Here is a 20480-nt window from a genome sequence, read left to right as displayed (position 1 = left end):
CAGGAACACCTTTCCAGTCGGGGGGCGAGGGGTGTGCAGCGGGAAATGGGGAAGGCCCAGTTGCTTGCCCTTCTGTTACAGTGCTAGGTTGGAGCGGCATTCCCCGTTGTGACTACATCACCACCCGCGATGGCAACAGGAGATGCCTCTGCTCCATTCCTTTATCACGGCTCGCTTCTCTCCATTAACCGTGCTTGCATCCCCCCTCCCCCGAGCATTAGCGATGCTGGGGACTGCGCTGCATTTATCCCGGGTTTCTGACTGCTTGGGGTGGAGGTGTGCGGGGACGGGGCAAGGTTACCCTGGCCGGCAGCGGGTGGGGCCCCTGGCTCGCTGCCGTCTCCAGCCCCCGGCGGCGTGCGGGGGTGGGGGCGGCGCACTCATTCGCCTGCCCGCCCGGCGGAAGGTTACGGCGGGGGGCGCGCTGCCTTTAAAGGCCGGCCCGGTAGGCGGGGCGGGGCAGTATTGGCTGAGACACCGGCAGAGCCGGTCGGGTGGAGTGAGGAGGAGGCGCCGCCGCCGCCATGTCCCGGGAGCCGGAGATCCTGGAGTCCCAGGTGATGTGGGAGCCCGACTCCAAGCGCAACACCCAGATGGACCGGTTCCGGGCCGGGTTGGTCGGCGCCTGCGGGCTGCGCCTGGGTGAGCGGGGCGGAGCCGGGGGGCCGCGGGATGGAGGGTGGCCCCGGGGGCGGGGGGGAGCCCTGCTTGAGGCAACGCTTGTGGGGTGGCCGTGGGGGCAGTGGCTGGGCTGGGGCAACCTGCTGGGGATAGAGCCCCATCAGCACGGGGGGGGCGGGGGCTGGGCTGGGCTGGGGGGATACAGCCCCATCAGCACGGGGGGGGCGGGGGCTGGGCTGGGCTGGGGGGATACAGCCCCATCAGCACGGGGGGGGCGGGGGCTGGGCTGGGCTGGGGGGATACAGCCCCATCAGCACGGGGGGGGCGGGGGCTGGGCTGGGCTGGGGGGATACAGCCCCATCAGCACGGGGGGGGCGGGGGCTGGGCGGGGCTGGGCTGGGGGGATAGAGCCCCATCAGCACGGGGGGGGCGGGGGCTGGGCTGGGCTGGGGGGATAGAGCCCCATCAGCACGGGGGGGCGGGGGCTGGGCTGGGCTGGGGGGATACAGCCCCATCGGCACGGGGGGGGCGGGGGCTGGGCTGGGCTGGGGGGATACAGCCCCATCGGCACGGGGGGGGGCGGTGGCTGGGCTGGGGGGATACAGCCCCATCGGCACGGGGGGGGGCGGGGGCTGGGCTGGGCTGGGGGGGTAGAGCCCCATCAGCACGGGGGGGGCGGGGGCTGGGCGGGGCTGGGCTGGGGGGGTAGAGCCCCATCAGCACGGGGGGGGCGGGGGCTGGGCGGGGCTGGGCTGGGGGGGTAGAGCCCCATCAGCACGGGGGGGGCGGGGGCTGGGCGGGGCTGGGCTGGGGGGGTAGAGCCCCATCAGCACGGCGGGGGCTGGGGCTGGGGCTGGGCTGGGGGGGTAGAGCCCCATCAGCGGGGGGGGGGGCGGGGGCTGGGCGGGGGCTGGGCGGGGGCTGGGCTGGGGGGGTAGAGCCCCATCAGCACGGGGGAGGGGCGGGGGCTGGGCTGGGGGGGTAGAGCCCCATCAGCACGGGGGAGGGGCGGGGGCTGGGCTGGGGGGGTAGAGCCCCATCAGCACGGGGGAGGGGCGGGGGCTGGGCTGGGGGGGTAGAGCCCCATCAGCACGGGGGAGGGGCGGGGGCTGGGCTGGGGGGGTAGAGCCCCATCAGCACGGGGGAGGGGCGGGGGCTGGGCTGGGGGGGATAGAGCCCCATCAGCATGGGGGAGGGGCGGGGGCTGGGCTGGGGGGGATAGAGCCCCATCAGCACGGGGGGGGGCGGGGGCTGGGCTGGGGGGGATAGAGCCCCATCAGCACGGGGGGGGGCGGGGGCTGGGCTGGGGGGGATAGAGCCCCATCAGCACGGGGGGGGGCGGGGGCTGGGCTGGGGGGGATAGAGCCCCATCAGCACGGGGGGGGGCGGGGGCTGGGCTGGGGGGGATAGAGCCCCATCAGCACGGGGGGGGCGGGGGCTGGGCTGGGGGGGTAGAGCCCCATCAGCGCGGGGGCTGGGCTGGGCTGGGGGGGTAGAGCCCCATCGGCACGGGGGGGCGGGGGCTGGGCGGGGCTGGGCTGGGGGGGTAGAGCCCCATTAGCACGGGGGGGGCGGGGGCTGGGGCTGGGCTGGGGGGATTGAGCCCCATCAGCACGGGGGGGGCGGGGGCTGGGGCTGGGCTGGTAGAGCCCCATCAGCACGGGGGGGGCTGGGGCTGGGCTGGGGGGATAGAGCCCCATCAGCACGGGGGGGGCGGGGGCTGGGCGGGGGGGGTAGAGCCCCATCAGCACGGGGGGGCTGGGCGGGGCGGGGGGGGTAGAGCCCCATCAGCACGGGGGGGCGGGGGCTGGGCTGTGGGGATAGAGCCCCATCAGCATGGGGGGGCGGGGGCTGGGCGGGGCTGGGGGGATAGAGCCCCCTCAGCAAGGGGGGGGCGGGGCTGGGGGGATAGAGCCCCATCAGCAAGGGGGGGGCGGGGGCGGGGCTAGAGGTTTGGACGAAGGTGGTGTCCAGAGGACTTTAAAAGGGCTGAAGGAGGTGGCGGGAGCCAGGAGGTGTCAGTGAAGTGAGCGTTGTAGGGCGCTTTCAAGGTGCAGCTTAAGGAACAGGAGGACTTGTGGCACCGAAGAGACTAACACATTTGTTAGCGCAGAAGCTTTCGTGGGCTACAGCCCACTTCATCGGCGGCACATAATGGAACATATAGTAAGAAGACCGCTATTCATGCAGAGAGGGTGGAAGTTGCCATACAAACTGTAAGAGGCTAATTAATTAAGATGCGCTACTATCAGCAGGAGAAAAAAACTTTTGTAGTGATGATCAAGATGGCCCATTTAGACAGTTGACAAGAAGGTGCAGCTTAGGGAGTGGTGGGATGGGAAGATGTTATCCTACTTTAAGGGGCAGATTGCTCTATTTGCCTTTAGGAATAAAGGGCCTGATTCTGATTTCCAACCCCCCCCCACCAGTTTTTGATGCCTGACATTGATGGAGTTACTCCTGACTTTCACCCTGCGAGTGAGGTGGGAATCAGGCCCTGTGTCTTTGGGTTACTGCATAACTAAGACAGACAAGGCCCCCTGAAGAAATATCAAATATATTCTCTGCAAATAATGTCGTGGGGGTGTGGAGTTACTTTCTGAGAAGGACTTGCTTACAATTTCTAAAGCACGTTTTGAAACCTTTGAAGCATCCTGCACCCTCTTAGGTCTAGAGGGTGGCCCAGGCTGTGAACAGTCTCTGGTGCCCTGCAAGTGCCTAATATATGAAGATGCTTCAAAATCCTGCGTCTAATTCTATTAGGAACTAAGAGAAGAAGAATAAAAATGGATGGGTTTCCTGTCAGTCTTGGCAAGGGGTATCAGCCCTAAAGACATGAATATTAGTGGCTACTGTGCACTTATGACTTCCAGGGACATGAATATCAGGTGTCGGTTTTGCCTGGCAGAGGCCTCTGTCAAGAGGCAAATTCTACTGTCTTTGTTTAAAATTGATCTATTTTGAGATCCCAGGCATGAGAGTCTGTTAGAGAATTCATTTACATAATGCTGAATGCAGTAGCATGTCAGGGCTAAACTAACAGGTCCCTGCCTTGAAGGGTTTACAGCCTAAAGGCTCAAGTGAGGACAAACTGTACAAATAAGACAACAAACAAAATGGGGAATGGCTATCTCTTCGAGTATATATGATTCATGGAGAGCATGTGGATCTGTAATTTCTGGAAGGAGGAGACACAGGGAGTTTGTCATATTAATAGGAAGAAGAAAAGGAGGACTTGTGGCACCTTAGACTAACAAATTTATTTGAGCATAAGCTTTCGTGAGCTACATCTCACTTCTTCGGGTGCATTCAGTGGAAAATACGGTGGCGAGATTTATATACTTCATCGGATGCTGTAGCTCATGAAAGCTTATGCTCAAATAAGTTTGTTAGTCTCTAAGGTGCCACAAGTCCTCCTTTTCTTTTTGCAAATACAGACTAATATGGCTGCTACTCTGAAACCTGTCATTAATAGGAAGGTTATCTTATTTATATGGGTTGATGTGGGAACAAATAGGGTAGTGATGAGAAGCTTAGGTGGAATGCAAAGAGCGGAATGGTATGTAGGAGGTTGAGATTAGGGCATATGTAGGCAAGAATAGGATAAAATATATAGGAAAGGGTGGAATTATGGTGTGCTTTGGAGGTATGGGGGGGAAGAAGAGGTTTGAATAAGATATGGTGGAAGAGTGGGAGCCAGTGTAGATTTTTAAAGTAGTGGGAAGATCTACTGGGAACATCTGGATAGAGATTATGTTGACAATGGCTGCGTATCTTTGATCAACTGGAGGAATGAGAGATGAGAATGGGGCAGGCCAGAGACGTATAGGCTGCAGTGGTTTAAAATGTCCTGAATGCTGGACTGGAAAAGAACTTTCTCATTTTTATATAGCGATCTTAAAAAAAAATTGGTCGCAGGATTTGGCAATGGCCTGGGTATGAGGAAAGAATAGAAGAGAGGAGTCAAAATGATCTTCATGCATCTGTCAGTCAAGCTCTGGTATTTCTAAGATGCCTGTTATCATGCAGTCTAAGTCCTCAATCAGAAAAATTGACATTTACTTCCCATCTGAAGGCATCAAAACAGGAACTAAATCATTGTAGCACTTCTTGCTCTGTCAACCTTTGACAATGTGATGGTGACTGCTTATCCCTAGGGAGCTTGCAAAGAGGAGGCTCATGATGATCATACTTAGAATTTTTATTCTGTATAGCTCAGTGCTTTACGAAGGTGGGCAGTATTTTTCATTTATAAATGGTGAAACAGACATCCTGAGGTCGAGGTCAAAGTTTTCAAAAGTGATTAGTAAATGGGGGTGCCTCAAATGTGGGGTGCCCAGCTTGAAACAACTGGGCCCTGACTTTAAGGGGTGCTGAGCATTCAACTCCATTTGAAGCCATTGAGGAGTGAATGCTCCCTTATGGTGACATTTGTGGTAGGGAATGGCAACAGTTCATTAACAAGTGGAACATTGTGTTCTTTGTGAGGGCCTGTTGATGTATGGTTCTCAGGTGGCTTGACAAAGGAGGGGGCTACGAATTCATTCTGAATAAACAAATACACATTTTTCAGCCCATTAATGAATGGGTTGTAAAGCACTCAGGTGAGCTAAAACCATCTGTTACGAATGCTGTATCCGCGCATGTGCGTTGCTGTAGTGCTTCTAGGGCAGATGGTCTAAACCAGTGGGAGAGATTTCTCCCATTGAGTTAATGACTCCAGCCCCTGTGAGTGGTGGTAGCTGAGATGGTGGGAGAAGCTCTCCAACTGACACAGTGTTGTCCCTACCGGGGTTTAGGTAGGTGTAACCTACATCGTTTAGAGGGATGCTTATTCACACACCTGACTGACTTAAGTTATTGCCAAAGTAAGTTGTAAGGTCTAAATTGTCCATGTGGATCAGTCACTTCCGCTTGAAGTCATATTGGTGATACCCCTAGCAGGGAAATGGCTGTTTATCTTTTGGATGCCTCAGATTGTCCCTAATTAGACTTATTAATGTGGATCCATCATCGGTTTTCCCTTTCCATTTATTCCGCTTCATCCACTGACTTGCTGGAAATGGCCCACCTTGATTATCATACACATTTTAAAGAGCGTGGTCACTTTGGATGGGCTATTACCAGCAGGAGAGTGAGTTTGTGGGGGGGGCGGAGGGTGAGAGAACCTGGATTTGTGCTGGAAGTGGCCCAACTTGATGATCACTTTAGATAAGCTATTACCAGCAGGAGAGTGGGGTGGGAGGAGGTATTGTTTCATGGTCTCTGTGTATATAATGTCTTCTGCAGTTTCCACAGTATGCATCCGATGAAGTGAGCTGTAGCTCACGAAAGCTCATGCTCAAATAAATTGGTTAGTCTCTAAGGTGCCACAAGTACTCCTTTTCTTTTTGCGAATACAGACTAACACGGCTGTTACTCTGAAACCTGACTTTCTAAGCTGGTCGATATCCTCAGAAGTTTAAAAAATACTCTATTTTTTGTAATTGTAGATAAGTACACTAATACACATTTTACTTTTAGCCACCTACAATGAGTTGTACCAGTGGTCTGTTGAGTCCTACTCTGATTTCTGGGCAGAATTTTGGAAGTTCAGTGAGATTGTGTTCTCTCATCTATATGATGAGGTAAGTCAGTGCTTGCTTGCTTTTGGTGGTATTTAACCTGGATTTAATAACCGTCATAGTCTTTGTAAAATTGGAGTAGGTAGAGGGATAGGGAAAGGGGGTGGAAAATCAATTTTATGGAAGTACTTTTACTACCTAGTGGACTGTTACTTAAGGATCACTTCCTAATTGTCATCTAATGTAACGGGAAAATAAGTTATTTACATTAGACATTACATTACAATGGACAAAAGTCATAGGAGACTTCATCCACCTTGAAGCAACTCTTTGGTTAGCCCTCTTATTGTCAGCAGAATACAAGCATGTATTCATCCAGCTGTTTAAAAACAGGTGTCTGTCCTAGTGAATGGAGCATGGGACTATTCCTAGTGCCAGGTGGCTAGATACTAGGGGGAAGGCTGTGTTAGTTACTTAAGAAACATCTATCCTGGTAGTTTACTGAGCTGTCAGAAGGTTGTACCTGGTCCATTGTTCAGCATGTAAAAGCATACAGGGACAGATACTGCCAGTGGGCCAGATTGTGCCATTAAAGCACTGGCCCAGTTTGGGGGCAGTCTGGACTCTTGCTGCTTCAGGAGAGAACTGTGCTGCTGGAAACACAATTGATCCCTGTCTCATTCTTAATTTACACAGTACAATCCATTAAGTGCAAGTGAAACATCTGATTGTTACTGTAAATTAGTCGTCTAAATGCTAGCATATTCACTTAGTTACAAGCACGAAAACTGGGGGCATAGCTGAGGCCTCTTTCAAACCCATGCTCCTAAATACATAGTTGGACAATACAGTGCTTCCTTATGAGCTTTCCTGTTGTAGAAGGACTTGGATGGTAAGTTCAGAGTTGCCTCTGGTCAAATACATATGCTGAGCACTTACAATCATAAAAACTCTCTTCTTTGGAGGAAGCCCTGTAGCTGAAATCTTATCAAGTTTTTGTAGAAGTCAGCTTTGTACTTGACAAGAAGAGTTTTTTCATTACACTACCTTCACCATCCATGTGATAGGACCCCGAGGGCATAAATTGAAGCTTTAAAAAAAAAGAGAACATTGTATGGTCATAAGAGAACATTTTAACTTGGAAAAATAACTAATATGTACCCTACATGTCAGCTTAAAGCAAAACACTGTAACCATTCAGGAAGCTTGAAGTAAAACTAAGCAGTTTTTTTTCCTGTCCCAAATGTTAGAGATACTCCTAAAGTGTGACTTATTGTAACATAATTTGGGAAAAATTGTGTGATGGGCACCTGAAATCTTCTTGGAACTGATGATTAGTTCAAGATGTGGCAGGGGATAAGTGTTTCTGTTGCACTTTTTTTTTTTGGGGGGGGGTAACTCCTTTCTATTGTGGTTTTCCAATCTGTTGGGGGGGGGGTCTCAGATCCCTGGGTGGGTGATCTTTGGTGTAGAGTTGCTTAATGAATAGATAACTCCCTTTGCAGACCTATGTGCAAATAATAGGTGGTGCAAAAATTTACTTTTGTGCATAGGGTCCTATTGTGCCTTAGTAGGGGAGACAAGGAGAGAGCACTACCTTTGCAAATTCATCTTAACAGCCCCCCACTCTTTTGTGTGTGGGGCAATTAAGGCCCAGTCCACATATTACATTCCATCAGTTTAACTAAATTATTTAAACATAGCATAATTTAAAATACCCCGGAGCTTCTGTTTTTTAGGAAAGTCCTAAATTTAACGTCTTTACTTGCATTTATCCGTTAAAAAATGGAGTTAGTACCTACCTTTTGTCAAGCACTCTGAGCTCGCCAGATAATATCTAGCACTTCCTTTGGATTTCATAATTAGAGCTAGGCATGTTAGACATCACATCGCTCCAGCCTCTTGCTGGCATGGCACTCAAGCTCTGCCTGCTTGCAAGTAGGACAGCACCCTGTTACTTGGGTACTAGGGTAGACTGTTCCTGTGAAGGAAACACTGCACTCAGTTTGAGATTAGTGGTACATTTTTATTGAGCTCAGTGCAGGAGGGGAAACCAGGGCAAACAATCTAAATACAAGCTTGCCTTGCTATGTGTGTCCATATTTTTTTTTTTTTTTTAAATTGGAAGATGAGAGCAAAAAGCATGCTTTCCAGAAAGGCTTGGCTTGTGTACTATTCAAGAAGTCACAAACCAGTTGTAGTGACGAAGGGGTTTAGTTTGAGGTTTGTGCATCTCTATCTTGAACTCAGGACTGGCAGACAGGAATGTCTGAGTTCTGATCTTGGCTCGGACACTGATTCCACCTGTGGCAATGGGCAGGTCACTAAACTTTCTGTCGCCAATGTTGCGGGACCTAGCCTGTCTGTCCCCCTGTAAACTGAATAAATGTACTTGGCTATTAAAATGACTTCTCTAGCTAATGTCTGTAAAGTCCTCTGAAGATGAAGAGCTGCAGGTTTTCCTATTTTCCAAGGATGTCTGATACTGTTCCTGCAGGTAGTTGACCCATCTAAGGGAATTGCAGATGTTCCAGAATGGTTTAAAGGCAGTCGGCTCAACTATGCAGAAAACCTTCTGAAGCATAAGGAAAATGACAAAATTGCTCTCTATGCGGCGAGTAAGTATTTAGCTGTGACTTCCATTAGCCAGTAGCCCTGTGTTCTTTACTTGTGAGATAGTGAGTTTGCCCAACTAAAATGGGTAGTGCTTTTTTTACATGTTCCTCATCACTGCCTGATAAACCTTGAGATAAAGTAGGTTTTGGATGAAGGGGGAGGTGGACAGCAAACCAGCCAGCTCGGAAGCATCTGCCCAGGTCCCCTATCTTGAAGGACAGTGAGAAGATGGTCTGTGGTGGCAAGCAGCCAATTTTGGAAAATTCCCTACGGACTGGTGAAGATGAGCTGGGTTAGTTGGGGTTATGCTGTCTTGTTTAGCACTATCGTCAACTCTTTCATTTAATCTGCATTCCAGCATCGTTGGAATTTCCATTATAAATGCTTGCTTTAAAATGGGGTCTTTCTGTTACAGTCACTCCTAATCTGTTACCTTAGATATTGTCAGAGATTTGGGGGGTTTAAAATCCTTTTTTGATATTACAGGAAGAAAGGGTCACATGGGGGGGGGGGGCTCCAAACTTCACTGTGCAATAACATCAAAGTTCAGTTCCAATAAACTTTCCCCATTGTAATAGGATACATTTCAGGAAAATCAAGGTTTTAGGATGATGGATGGAATCCTCTATTAATGGATGTTTATTGCCCTGCTCATACACTTGAGGTTTAGTTGTGCTTTTTAAAAAATGCTTTACAAACACTTGCTAACTTGCTGCTTTAAGTCTTCAAGTCACGAATATACACTGAAGAGAATTGTATGAACTGAGCTGAAATCCAAACCTTATTTGCATTGGGCCTGAAGAGGCATATCCAGAAAAGAGAGCTTCTGGCACTTACTTGCATGATCTTTGTTTCACATTAGCAGATTTTGTGTGTGTGTAGTCTCTCCTGTCTACAGCCTTTTTTACGAAATTGTCTCATTGTGGCTGCTCCCTCCACCCAGAAGTGCAGTGATGGAACTGCTCTGGGGCTGCTACTGCAAACACACAAGCTGTGGTAACTGCTGTGCCACTATTTATCACTTCCTAACATAATTTGCACCCTTAAGAATCTGCATAAGTGTAAGTTATGCTATGTAAGTGTTCAAATAAATGTATATGGATGTAGTATAGCTCCTGTTTGGCAAAAAGATGCACCAAATTTAGTGTAAAGGCTATATCTGGTTTCAGAACAACGAGCTTTAATGGCTGCCAACCAGTGAGTTGACCTTAGTTATTTTCCTTAAAAAAAACAAACAAACAAAAAAAGTACAAATGCAAAACAAGATTAAAATTGATTATTTAAATCAAAGCAATTTGAATCCTGGTTTAAATCACTCAACCTTGCTTGCATGTACCAAGATTAAGATTTAGCTTTTAAATTTGTCATGGAACTTGGATTGTTTTTTAATATACATAAATGAGCAGATCTTAGATATATACAGAACAACCTGAACAGTGCAGTTCACTTGTTTTTCAAAAATCTAAACCTTCCCAGTACCTCCATGTATATCGGGGGGGTTTTTGGTAACTTTTTGATTTTTATCTCCTACTCTAAGGATTTTTGTTATACACCTTGGAAGGAGATACTCAGTAAGGAGCCACTACGCACCTTAAATTAGATTATTCTTCTGAGCTCTCAATGTAGCTTTAGCCAGGCCTAATCCTTTTAGTGAGGACTGGCCCAGACAAATGCCCCTTTTAATTGCTTAATAATAATCAAAGACCTATGACCCGCAGTCTGAACACTCCAGTTAGACAAAATATGATGTAAAATTTTAGGCTTGCTATTGGAATGGTAAAGAGTCTATGTGGGATTCTTTTTCTCTTGAATATGGAGAACAGGTAAGTGGGTTTTTTTCCCTCCCTTTAGATATATAAATAAAAACATGAGAGCCATCTGCAGTAGGTTACCCTAATGAAGAAGGAAAAGTATAAATAGCTGCATTTTGTTTCTTCAATTAATTAAAATGAAATTGAACATCTATATAAAATCTATACAGAGTTGAGAGAGAGTGAGTGGCAAAATCTGTAACCTGGTTCAGCTGCAACAAGAAGTGATCTGTTAAAGTGTCATTGAAATGAAGTTTATGTAGCTTCAACCTTGAAAGATTGACTCATCACTTATGCTCTTTAAAAAAAAAATCTTAGAAACCTTTTCTTGTATTTAGGAGACAATGTAGTTAGTTGTTTTTAAACAAGCCCTCTGCAATGGCTGCAAGGCAAACAGTTAGTGAAAGTGGGTAAATTTGTGAAACTGGCTTAATTGACCTTTTTTTTTTGTCTCAAGGAAAAGGTTAAAAGTAAGTTGAGGTAAATAGTTTCTAAAATTATTTCCATTCTAATCTAAGGAATTATGAGCCAACTGTTTTGATGAATTAGTTGGGTTAACATATGATGATGTTGTTTCTTTTATGTAGAGATTAGGTTTGTTTGTTCTATTAGGTGTGCCAGAGACTCATCGCTTTGTTTAGCTTAACCGTGTGAGACAACATCAATAGGAGGAAACAATATTTCCTGGTTCACAGGATATTTTCTAATACATAGTTCTAAATCTGCACTATTATTGATTCAGCATGGGCAAGTACTGTACGAGTGCATGAATGCAGCGAGTATCAGTACTCCTTCTGCAGAGAGTACGGAGTTGCATCTGCATCTTCATTCCAGGCCCTTTCCAGCGTTTAATCTTCTTAAGTAGTCTTATTTCAGTATATTTGTGAACTCCTTACTGCTGTGTCAGAATGGAGCTTAGGGAATCTGTTGGGTTCCAGCAGTCACTGGTGGAGATCTTGTAGAAAGGTTGTGAGTCTCTCAGACAGAAGATTAAATGCAACTTTTATAAACTTCTACCCCCTTCCATGCAGACCTTTAATTTGGATTGCATCTTGGCTCTTGTAATATTTCACACAATTGGTTATGAATGTTTGAGGCCTACTACCCACTCCATGGGCAGCTAAACTTGCAGAGGAGGAACAGCAAAGCAAATATTATACTCTGCTAAAGGAGCTCTGCTGACCATAGCAGTCTGCTAGAATACAGGCTATAAGATTCAGCATCACTAGTGCAATTTACTTGCCACATTCCTTGACTTGTATATGTGTTAGGAATTCTGGACCTTGAAGACAGGGCAGGCCCTTTTGTCAGTGGAAGACAGATTGGGGAGCCAAGAGAAGACAGTTTCAGAACTCTTAGACGTTCACTTATTTTATTTAGCCAATTTATTAAGGCCTTATGTAACCTCTAGTCTTGAGTACAAAAATTAAAACTTGCGATAGTTCCGCTCTTGAGATGAACCTGGCCCAGATGAGTATATTTGCGCTGGAGACATGCCAAGAAGAAAATTGCAGTATCTTCGAGATCCTAGAATGCTAGGAGTCCTAGAGTAGACTCTAACTGAGACATAAATAACAGGCTCATACATTTCTTTAGTCACCCAGTGACCAGCAAATTTAAATCAAATTTAACCTTAACAAACAACTGATTGTTTTGGTTTTTTTAGCTCTAATTAGAAAACTGGGCAGCAGTCCTTTTTTTCTAGATCAGAAAGGTATGGGGTAAAGCAATCAATCCATGCTTTAATTTTGAACAAATGCTCTCTGACTCTTGCCTATCTACAATCAGCAACTTACATTTTCAGGAACAGAGGTACAGTCCTGCCCTGTAGGAAGTGAATCCCATCCATTAACACAGAGGTCTCATTATAAAGACAAGCTTTGCACAGGACAAGAATATTATTGAAGGGCTAGTGTTAACAATTGTCTGAGAGCTTTTTCCTCAAAATAGCATCCTCGTCTTTCTTTCCCCCAGGATGAATCCCTTGCAGTGGACTCTGGTTCTTAGATTGCAGTGTACCATTTCTAATTGATTTATGTTGTAAACCTTTTTTCTTCAGAGGAAGGCAAAGAAGAAATCTCAAAAGTCACTTTTGAAGAGCTGAGACAAGATGTTGCTTTGTATGCTTCAGCCATGAGGAAAATGGGAGTGAAAATAGGAGACAGAGTTGTTGGTGAGTAATTTTGGGGCAGGATTGGAGGGGAAATATCCCTGAAGCAAACAAAGTGAGTTGTTTGGGGCTCCAGAAACACGCACATAAGAGGAGCACACCAAAGAAAAGACCCTTGTGCTGGTGCATTTATATTGCTATGAAATATGCTTCTCGAGGGATGGAAGCTGGTTTAGCCTCAAGTTTTCCATCTCTGGAGGAAAAAGTAAATGATTTATTCATAACTTTGCACAGAGGTCTATTTCACAACTTAAGCCCTCTGTGGAAGTCAAAAGTGAGCAAGATGTACACGGCCAACTGGTGAGCCTGTTAATAATAATGTCTCTGCAGCAATTTGAGGAGACGAATATTCTCATTGAACTCTCTGCTCTCATATGTTTTTATTTTGTGTGTCTTTTGTCTCATGAAGAACAAACAATATTGGCTAAATTCAAGCAAAGTGTAGGCAAGGGTTATGCAAGCTTCTGTTCAGCTCTGTCAACGCATCTCACTGGTGATTTTTGCATTCAGTTTTCTGATCTGTGTAGTATGTCTGAAATAGAGCATAGGTCTTCAGGGCATGGATCTTCTCTATCTCTGTCTGCGCATCAGATACTAATGGTACTTGCAAAAAGGATGATGCACAATCCCTTCATGTTTGAAGTTCTGGGTTCAGGTTCTCACTTGTGCATGCTGGTGGGCAGTGGAGCACATCTTAACCCTTGATATACTGTTCTACCACTACTGCTCTCACTCCCCGCCCGCAGATGTCTCTTGGCTAGTATCTGTCACCTATGCTAAATTGTATGTTGGTCTTGGGGAGAAAAATCTAATGAAACTCACTCTCACTTATGACTTAAGTGAGAACTCAAACCCAGATCTTCAAAGATGAAAAGATTGTTCATCGTTTATTTAAATCACACTAATGGTACTTCCAGAGTCTACAAATGGGAGTAGATGAAATCCATGCCACAGAGACCTTTAGTCTAAGTGGAACATATACTGTGCTATACAGAGCAGATAAGTGGACCTTCAACTGATATGAGCCTCTGGTTTGGTGAAAGGGAAGGACACTTATTAAATAATACACGATGAAGTCCTGAGGCCCTTACTTGGGTGAAATGCCTGTCAGTCAGTGGAGCTTGCCCTGATTAAGGATTGCCTCAGATTTTATCCTGCTGGTGTCAGGTTCATTACTGGCTCAGAAAAACAACTTTAGATCTGAAACCAAGTGTTGAGTGAAACTAACGGGTGGAGGAAAGTTCAGATTTTAGCACCTGCATCTATAGGGTTCCCGTTCTACCTCTTATTTGGGGCACGGTATATTTAACAAGTGCAGGTCATGTCCGAATGAAGTTTGGACTTCCCGCTTGCTACTGATTATTCACCCCCCCCAGCAAACAGTCAAATCACTACAAGTAACAGGAACTGAAGGCATTTGGAAATCTGCCTGAGTCACATAATAGTCCAGATCCTTTTTCAGATAAGCTTTGTAGTGTCTGATTGCTTGTAATTGTGGACTAGACTGAGCAAATTTATGCTGACTTTGAGCACCAGCTATTCTGAAATGAAGTTTCCCCTGGTATGCACAGAAGGAAGTGTGCAGACATGAGTTTGTAGACAGTACTTCATGGAGAGAGGGAAACAAGCAACATACCTTGTTTTATATTGTAAAGTTGTGACTTTTTTTTACCACAGAACATCTCTGCAAGCAGATGTTCTCTAAACTGTATGCCGAAGTGGTGCAAACTGTGTTAAATATTCATCTGAATCCAGAGGGCTCTCCTGTGGTGGTGTGTGTTGAATCTCCTCTGTATGCCGCGAAAGCGAGATTCATGTTCATAGCCAAAAAAAAAAAAAAAAAAATTGCTGAAGGGAGGCATTGGAAGGGTGAGGGGAGAAATTCAGAAGAGGGACCACAGGCATGTTTTCAGAAGCTGCAAAACTTAGCATGGGGGATGTGGAGGGATTACAGCACGTTTCTAGCCTTCAGGCGTGAGTACTGGTCCTGGATGATCTTCATTACAGTTCCGTTGCCTGCCTGTGGCTAGGTTAATTCCATCCTACCCACCGCTGCTTAATTCCTCCCTAAAAGTTCATTATTTGGGTGTTGTGCAATGATGGTGAATTCTGCTAAATTGAGTGTCTTAAACTCTGGGATGAAATAACTTCTCACTAGACTGTAAAACTTTAAAATAAGTCAAGCAGTGACTCCCATGACTGGAGCCTTTCCCTGCCTGAGTCAGAGATTCTGGCAATGAGGAAAGGCTCTGGGAGATCCCCACTGCTGCATGCAGCTACAAACTGCAGCGTGGATGCAGCCATAGCCTGGAGGAGGGTTGGGGGAGGGAAGGAAGGAATTGGGGAGGAAAAAAAAAATCCGGTCTGTCTTGTTGCTTGTGTTTGTTTTGCATGCATCTTCACACTGCCATTTATCAAATTCCTTCCACAGGCAGGATATGTAGTAGAGATCTGCACTGCAGTTAGAAGAGGCTTTGGGCCCATCTAGAAATGTCTTTTATTAGCTCCTGTAATGAGAGCATTTTGTCTCTCAATTATAGGTTGGCTGACTTTTGCATCTTATTTGCTCTTTATTTGTTTCAGACTTAGAGCTGCTAAAGCTCTGCTTAATTGATATACATTTTTTTTAAATGCATTCCAAGTAGGGGTGTGTTTAGGTAATTTACTTAACACATAGTGTTGATAGTAACTGTTTAACATATCTCCTTCCTTTCCAGTTTAGGGCCTGATCCTGCTTCCTTTAAAGTCCCCTCCCCCCCAAAACCACCTTGTTTTTTCACATTGGCTATCTGGTCACCCTACTTGAAAGAGTACGCTTTAAATGCTATTTTCTTTTTTTTTTTCTTTTTTCTTTTTTATTTTTTCAATAAAGGTAAGGTCAGGAGATATGCCTAGCAATTCCAAATTTAACTAATGCAGCATTTCCTCCTCCCTGAAGCGTAGGCATCAAGGATGAGCTACAAGCATTAGGGTCCCAATCCTGCTATCCTAACAGGAGACAATTCCCTTTGGCTTCATTGGGAGGCTTGACTCTTAAGAACCACAAGAAGAGGTATAAATTGGAATTTCTTGTCTTCTTGTATTATACTTCCAGTACACAGCGTAAATTGAACACTTTAGGGAGAAATACTTGTGATATAGCAAAATGTTTAATTTCAAGGCACTGTTATCTTCCAGGGTTTGTGATCTATTTAATATGTAGCTGATTCACCATAGTGGGGTCACTTCGTCTACATGTTTTATTCCTTTCTCTTCATAACACCTTCCTCCCCCCCCCATAGCCTTTTCATGATTTCTCAGGCTATTCCTTCCAGCTTATATTGGTCTTCAAAATGAGTACGAAGGGAGTGTCTCGTCCATTGTAGTGGCTACGCTTTTAATGTTAGGATCTCCAAGGCACCAAAAGAAATGTTTCTCTAAGATTTTTATGTAAAACGCTAACATGGGTTCCTATCTGAAGATCAGCTATTTTAAGAGAACCTACATAGGAGTCATAGTATCATACACGCTTCCATATTGCAACTCTAAGGAAAACTGCCTTTTTAGTGATGTATGAGCTGACTTTTCAAGTCCTGATAGCCTAGGAGTTCATGTCTGACCTTTAATTTTGTGGGTCTTATTACATTACCTGCTTTTTCAAAATGTGTCTTTCAAAATACTAAGATCACTTGGATTCAGGTCTCACAAGCTAAGTAGGGATGGCCTGGCTCAGAGCTCTTATGAGACACCTTCAAAGAGACCCCAGTGCACTGAAGGAAGTGGTAGTGATGCACCTGAATACAGTCTTCTGAGTTAGTTTTGAGCCTGGGGCCTGCTGTAGTGTTCAGGTGCGCTGCTCGAGGTACCATCTCTTGGCTGAAATGAGGTCCTGATGTATAGTTGCTAGAGATGATCTGGGTTTTTGCAGGAGTAGGGAAGTTAACTCTTTTGGTTTGGTCAAATTCCAGTTGGTTTTAGAAGTCTTGGAAAGCATCTTTCCGTTTGATAGATAAACATGTGGAGGGCAGAGTGAGATGTCGGGTGATATTTAAAACCACATGTACTCTATTACCACCTTCCTTATCATCTTGAACCTTTGTTTGCCTAGCTCCCTGCCTAGCCCCAGCAATTTTACAAATTATTCCTCTTCCTGCCCTAAAACTATATTGGGTAGTGTTCTGTGTTAAACAGCTGCCACCTACCACTCTAGAGAGAGCCATCTGTATGCGCTTTCATCCTAGACCAAGCTCTCAAACCAAAGAAGATCTATTCTCCTATTAAGATGTGCTGTGCTACTCTGACACCTGCTCTCTTTATGATGTAGAAAAGCAATATCAAAAAACTTGTTGTTTTTCTGCTTTTTATATTAGAAAAGTAAGTCCTGACTTGTGCCTTTCTCTCTTCCCTTCCCTCCCTGCCCTTGAGGTTTTTGGCAATCTTTGGAGGGCCCGAATTGTGACATCACTGCTGGAGGCTGAAACGAAGATGGCAGTTGTCCAAATCCTTAGTACTGCAGAAGGAGGTGAGGGAGTGTTGAGTATTAGGCTGGGAAAGCTTCAGCTCAGACTTCCACACCCACATGCAATACCACAGTCCAGGGCCTCCCAAAGTTTGCCACCTTCCTCCAGGACCTAACCTGTTTTGAACATAAAAGTAGCACTTAGAAAACCCTTTGTTTGGCATGGGAGCTTTGTACATTTTACAGCAGCAGTAATAGGCATATTTCTCCCCCCCCCCATTTTGTGAGTTATTTCAAATGGGCAGAAATGCTGTTTTAACTGAGTGTTGCCTGACCTTTCCAGTCACCCTACTGTGATTTGGATGCTTTCCCTGTCATTCTGGCCCAAAAAGCCCTCTTGATCTGCAACCACAGTAGCAGGATCTTGGGCTGTTGGAACCTTCATTCCATGGAAGCCTAATCTATAAGGGAAAGTAACCAGCCCATCCAGTTGACATCCCTTGTGAATGTTTTACTCTTGCCTAGTTGTCTCTTGGGCAGCAAACTCTTCATGATAGGTATCGTGTCCTCTGTTGTAAGTGCAATGAACACTTCCATCACTACAACCATAAAGATGGAGGCAGATGAACAAGGCAGCACTGTTGGGGCTTTCTCTTTCAGCTTGATCTCTTCTCCTTGGTCTTCAGCTTCTTATTGCCAGGTGTACTTAAAAGCTTAGCAGCTGTGAGGAAGAGCTATTTAGCAGCAAGCATTGTTTCAAAAGCTGTGGCAGCATATACATTTTCTGTCTGGGGATGTCTTGCAGGTCTACCTAGATCTTAGAGGGGTGTGTGGCAGGTGCAGTAACACCTGTAGCCTTAACATAAACTGTGGCTCATTCAAGCGACACCAAGGGGACCCAATCTTGAGGTGCCCCATATCCCTCCTCCACCTCAATGCCACTGCTAATGTAAAGCTGGAAAAATAGTCCTCGCTGGCAAATAACTGACGGATATCAGAATAAAATAGGCTCCAGTTTATCTTTCTTTCTCCTTTCTGGATAGTTGACTCTTCCTGTGCTCCTGTAACCGGTATTGTCTTATCAGCCAACAAACCCCGCAAAGGCATTCGACAAAACGGCATTTCATTGTATTGTTTAAAGCTAGTACTTAAGCTACTAGGGCTAATGTGGTTTTAAAGCTAGCTTTCTAAGAGGATTGGTGGGTTACTAATAGTCTTGGGTTGTAGTAATATTAGCCAGGAGGCGATCTTAAAATCCAAGTAAGAGTATGAAATGTTGTGTTAAGGTTAAAAGCTGACACGGGCCCTGGCCTTGAATTATCCCCTTTCTTATACCAGGCATTTAGGAGTAGGGAAGGAGCTGCCTTGAGGATTTTTCAGCCTTGAGTTTGCTGCTTTCCTTGTGTTGTACGGTTTCATGGCTTAAAGTAAACCTTGGCCTGAACGCCAAAGTCTTTCCTTTTCTGAGTGACAAGTGATGTTTGGATGCCTCAGTTTCTGGCCAGTTTCTGGATGCCCAGCTTCCGTCTGCAAAGGAGCTTGATTTCTCTTTCAGAGTTGGGTGCTCAGCATTTTCTGAAAATAGGGCCCCTTGTCATCGTTGCAAATTGGGCACCCAAACTCTCTGGCTACCTCTGGAAATTTTGGCCTACAACTTTTAGCAGGACTGACTTCAGCATTGTAATGTCCCTACACATTTAAACTTAAAACCTCAGCAAACACCAGCTCAGGTAAATAGGGACTTATGGGAAATGCAAAGACCTGACTGTTCTGTGTCTTGAACCTATTTTTAACATAAACAACAACTTTTTCTCATTTTTAAGTAGCCTGTAGTATTAAGGTCTGACGTGTCCTGCCAGAGTGGGTGTCATAGGTTAAATTACTTTGATGTAGCTTATGCTTAGAGCCCCGTGCAAATCATGATTTATTAAAGAAAGTTCCCAACGGTGTAAATGGAGAAGGACTAAATTTTGCAAAGTTTGCACTGAATGAATTTTACAGGTAAACGTAGTAAATTTCAGGGGCAGAATGACTTTTACAAGCTACTTGTAAAAGTCATTGTATCCTTGAAATGGACTAAACTCACCTTTTTGTATTTGAAGACTTTGTAGACCCTTTCCTTTTTAAAATACATTAAAAAATTGAAATCCTGGGGTGGGGCATTTTTACTGTTTCCATGCCCTCTGTGAAATTGATTTACAATGGGTACTACTCACGCTGCCTTTGTTTTCATGGAAGCTGCATACTAGTGGTGTAAGATGTGTACTCCCTGAGCCAGCTGTGAGTTCAGCTGATTGCAGATTGAGCCCTCTTGTTCCCAGTACCTAGTCCCAGGTTTCTATCCATGTGGTCAGAACTGGTTGGTTTAAATAAATATCCCTCCTGTCTGGGCTCTACCATGTGAAAAGCGCCACTTTACCAGGTGTAGCTGGGTTTGTCAGTTCTCTTGCCACTTGGATCTCTGTGTGAGAAGACCTCCGAAGCTCATTGCACCATGTGGACCAACTCTCAGTATCTGGGATAGCTTGCATGGGAGCTTGATGAATTTATGAAAGGAATTATGTAACACGGTTGCCTCGGTATCGCAGGGGATTGGACTTGATGACCCAGGCTGTACCTGCCAGTTGTGTTTTCTTTACCTTCCTAGGCTTTCCCAGAGTACATTGATAAGTATGGTTTTACAGTGTGGGAAATGAGACGAAAACTAATGCTGTCGCTTATGCTGAGCTTTGTGTGCTGTCCGTGTCAGGAGAGCTTGTCCAAACCTGCTTGCATGTAACAGTTTTGTGCAGTGCAGATACAGGAAAAAGGGATGTTAGTCTCAAATTTCCCCTTGGATGTTCAGGATGGATCTGTTGAGGAGATGGACTGGCACTCTTTTCCTGGTCTTGGTTAAAGAACACTATTCTAACCTGTAAATGGTTGGCGTGACAAAGGTAATTAATAGTTTACTCCCATCAAAATCAACAGGAGTTAGGGCCTTTGTGAATCCAGCTGTCAAGTGATTGTAAAAAGGACACTTTCTCACTCAACAGATCAGGTCATTGTTCTTTTAGCCTTACAGGACCAACACAGCAGAGAGCACACACTTGATACTGTTCCTTTTTTGGGTATCAGTAAAAACTCTTACCAGATTTCAGTCACTTACACCTGTGCAAATGTACTGAAAGCACTGAGGGATTCCAAGGATATCCCTGAGAGCATGCTTTGAAAGCGGTAAGTTGCCCATATGTGGATAAGGGTTTAATTTGCCCTGCAGA

At 45.8% G+C, this 20480-nt stretch overlaps 1 protein-coding gene across 1 annotated transcript in view; it reads left to right on the top strand.

Annotated features, from left to right (window-relative positions):
* The first annotated feature begins 481 nt into the window (after window positions 1-481).
* The window catches only part of AACS (acetoacetyl-CoA synthetase), a 61108-nt gene continuing 41109 nt past the window's right edge, over window positions 482-20480 (top strand). The window contains exons 1-4 of the mRNA XM_073312876.2: window positions 482-642; window positions 6145-6248; window positions 8683-8803; window positions 12672-12785. Of these exons, the coding sequence (XP_073168977.1) occupies window positions 525-642; window positions 6145-6248; window positions 8683-8803; window positions 12672-12785 (457 nt within the window). The 5' untranslated portion in view covers window positions 482-524. The remainder of the gene's footprint in view (window positions 643-6144; window positions 6249-8682; window positions 8804-12671; window positions 12786-20480) is intronic.

This window comes from Lepidochelys kempii, chromosome 15 (genome assembly GCF_965140285.1).
Source record: "Lepidochelys kempii isolate rLepKem1 chromosome 15, rLepKem1.hap1, whole genome shotgun sequence".
NCBI classification, from domain to species: domain Eukaryota; kingdom Metazoa; phylum Chordata; order Testudines; family Cheloniidae; genus Lepidochelys; species Lepidochelys kempii.
This window is presented reverse-complemented; position numbering and strand designations above follow the sequence as displayed.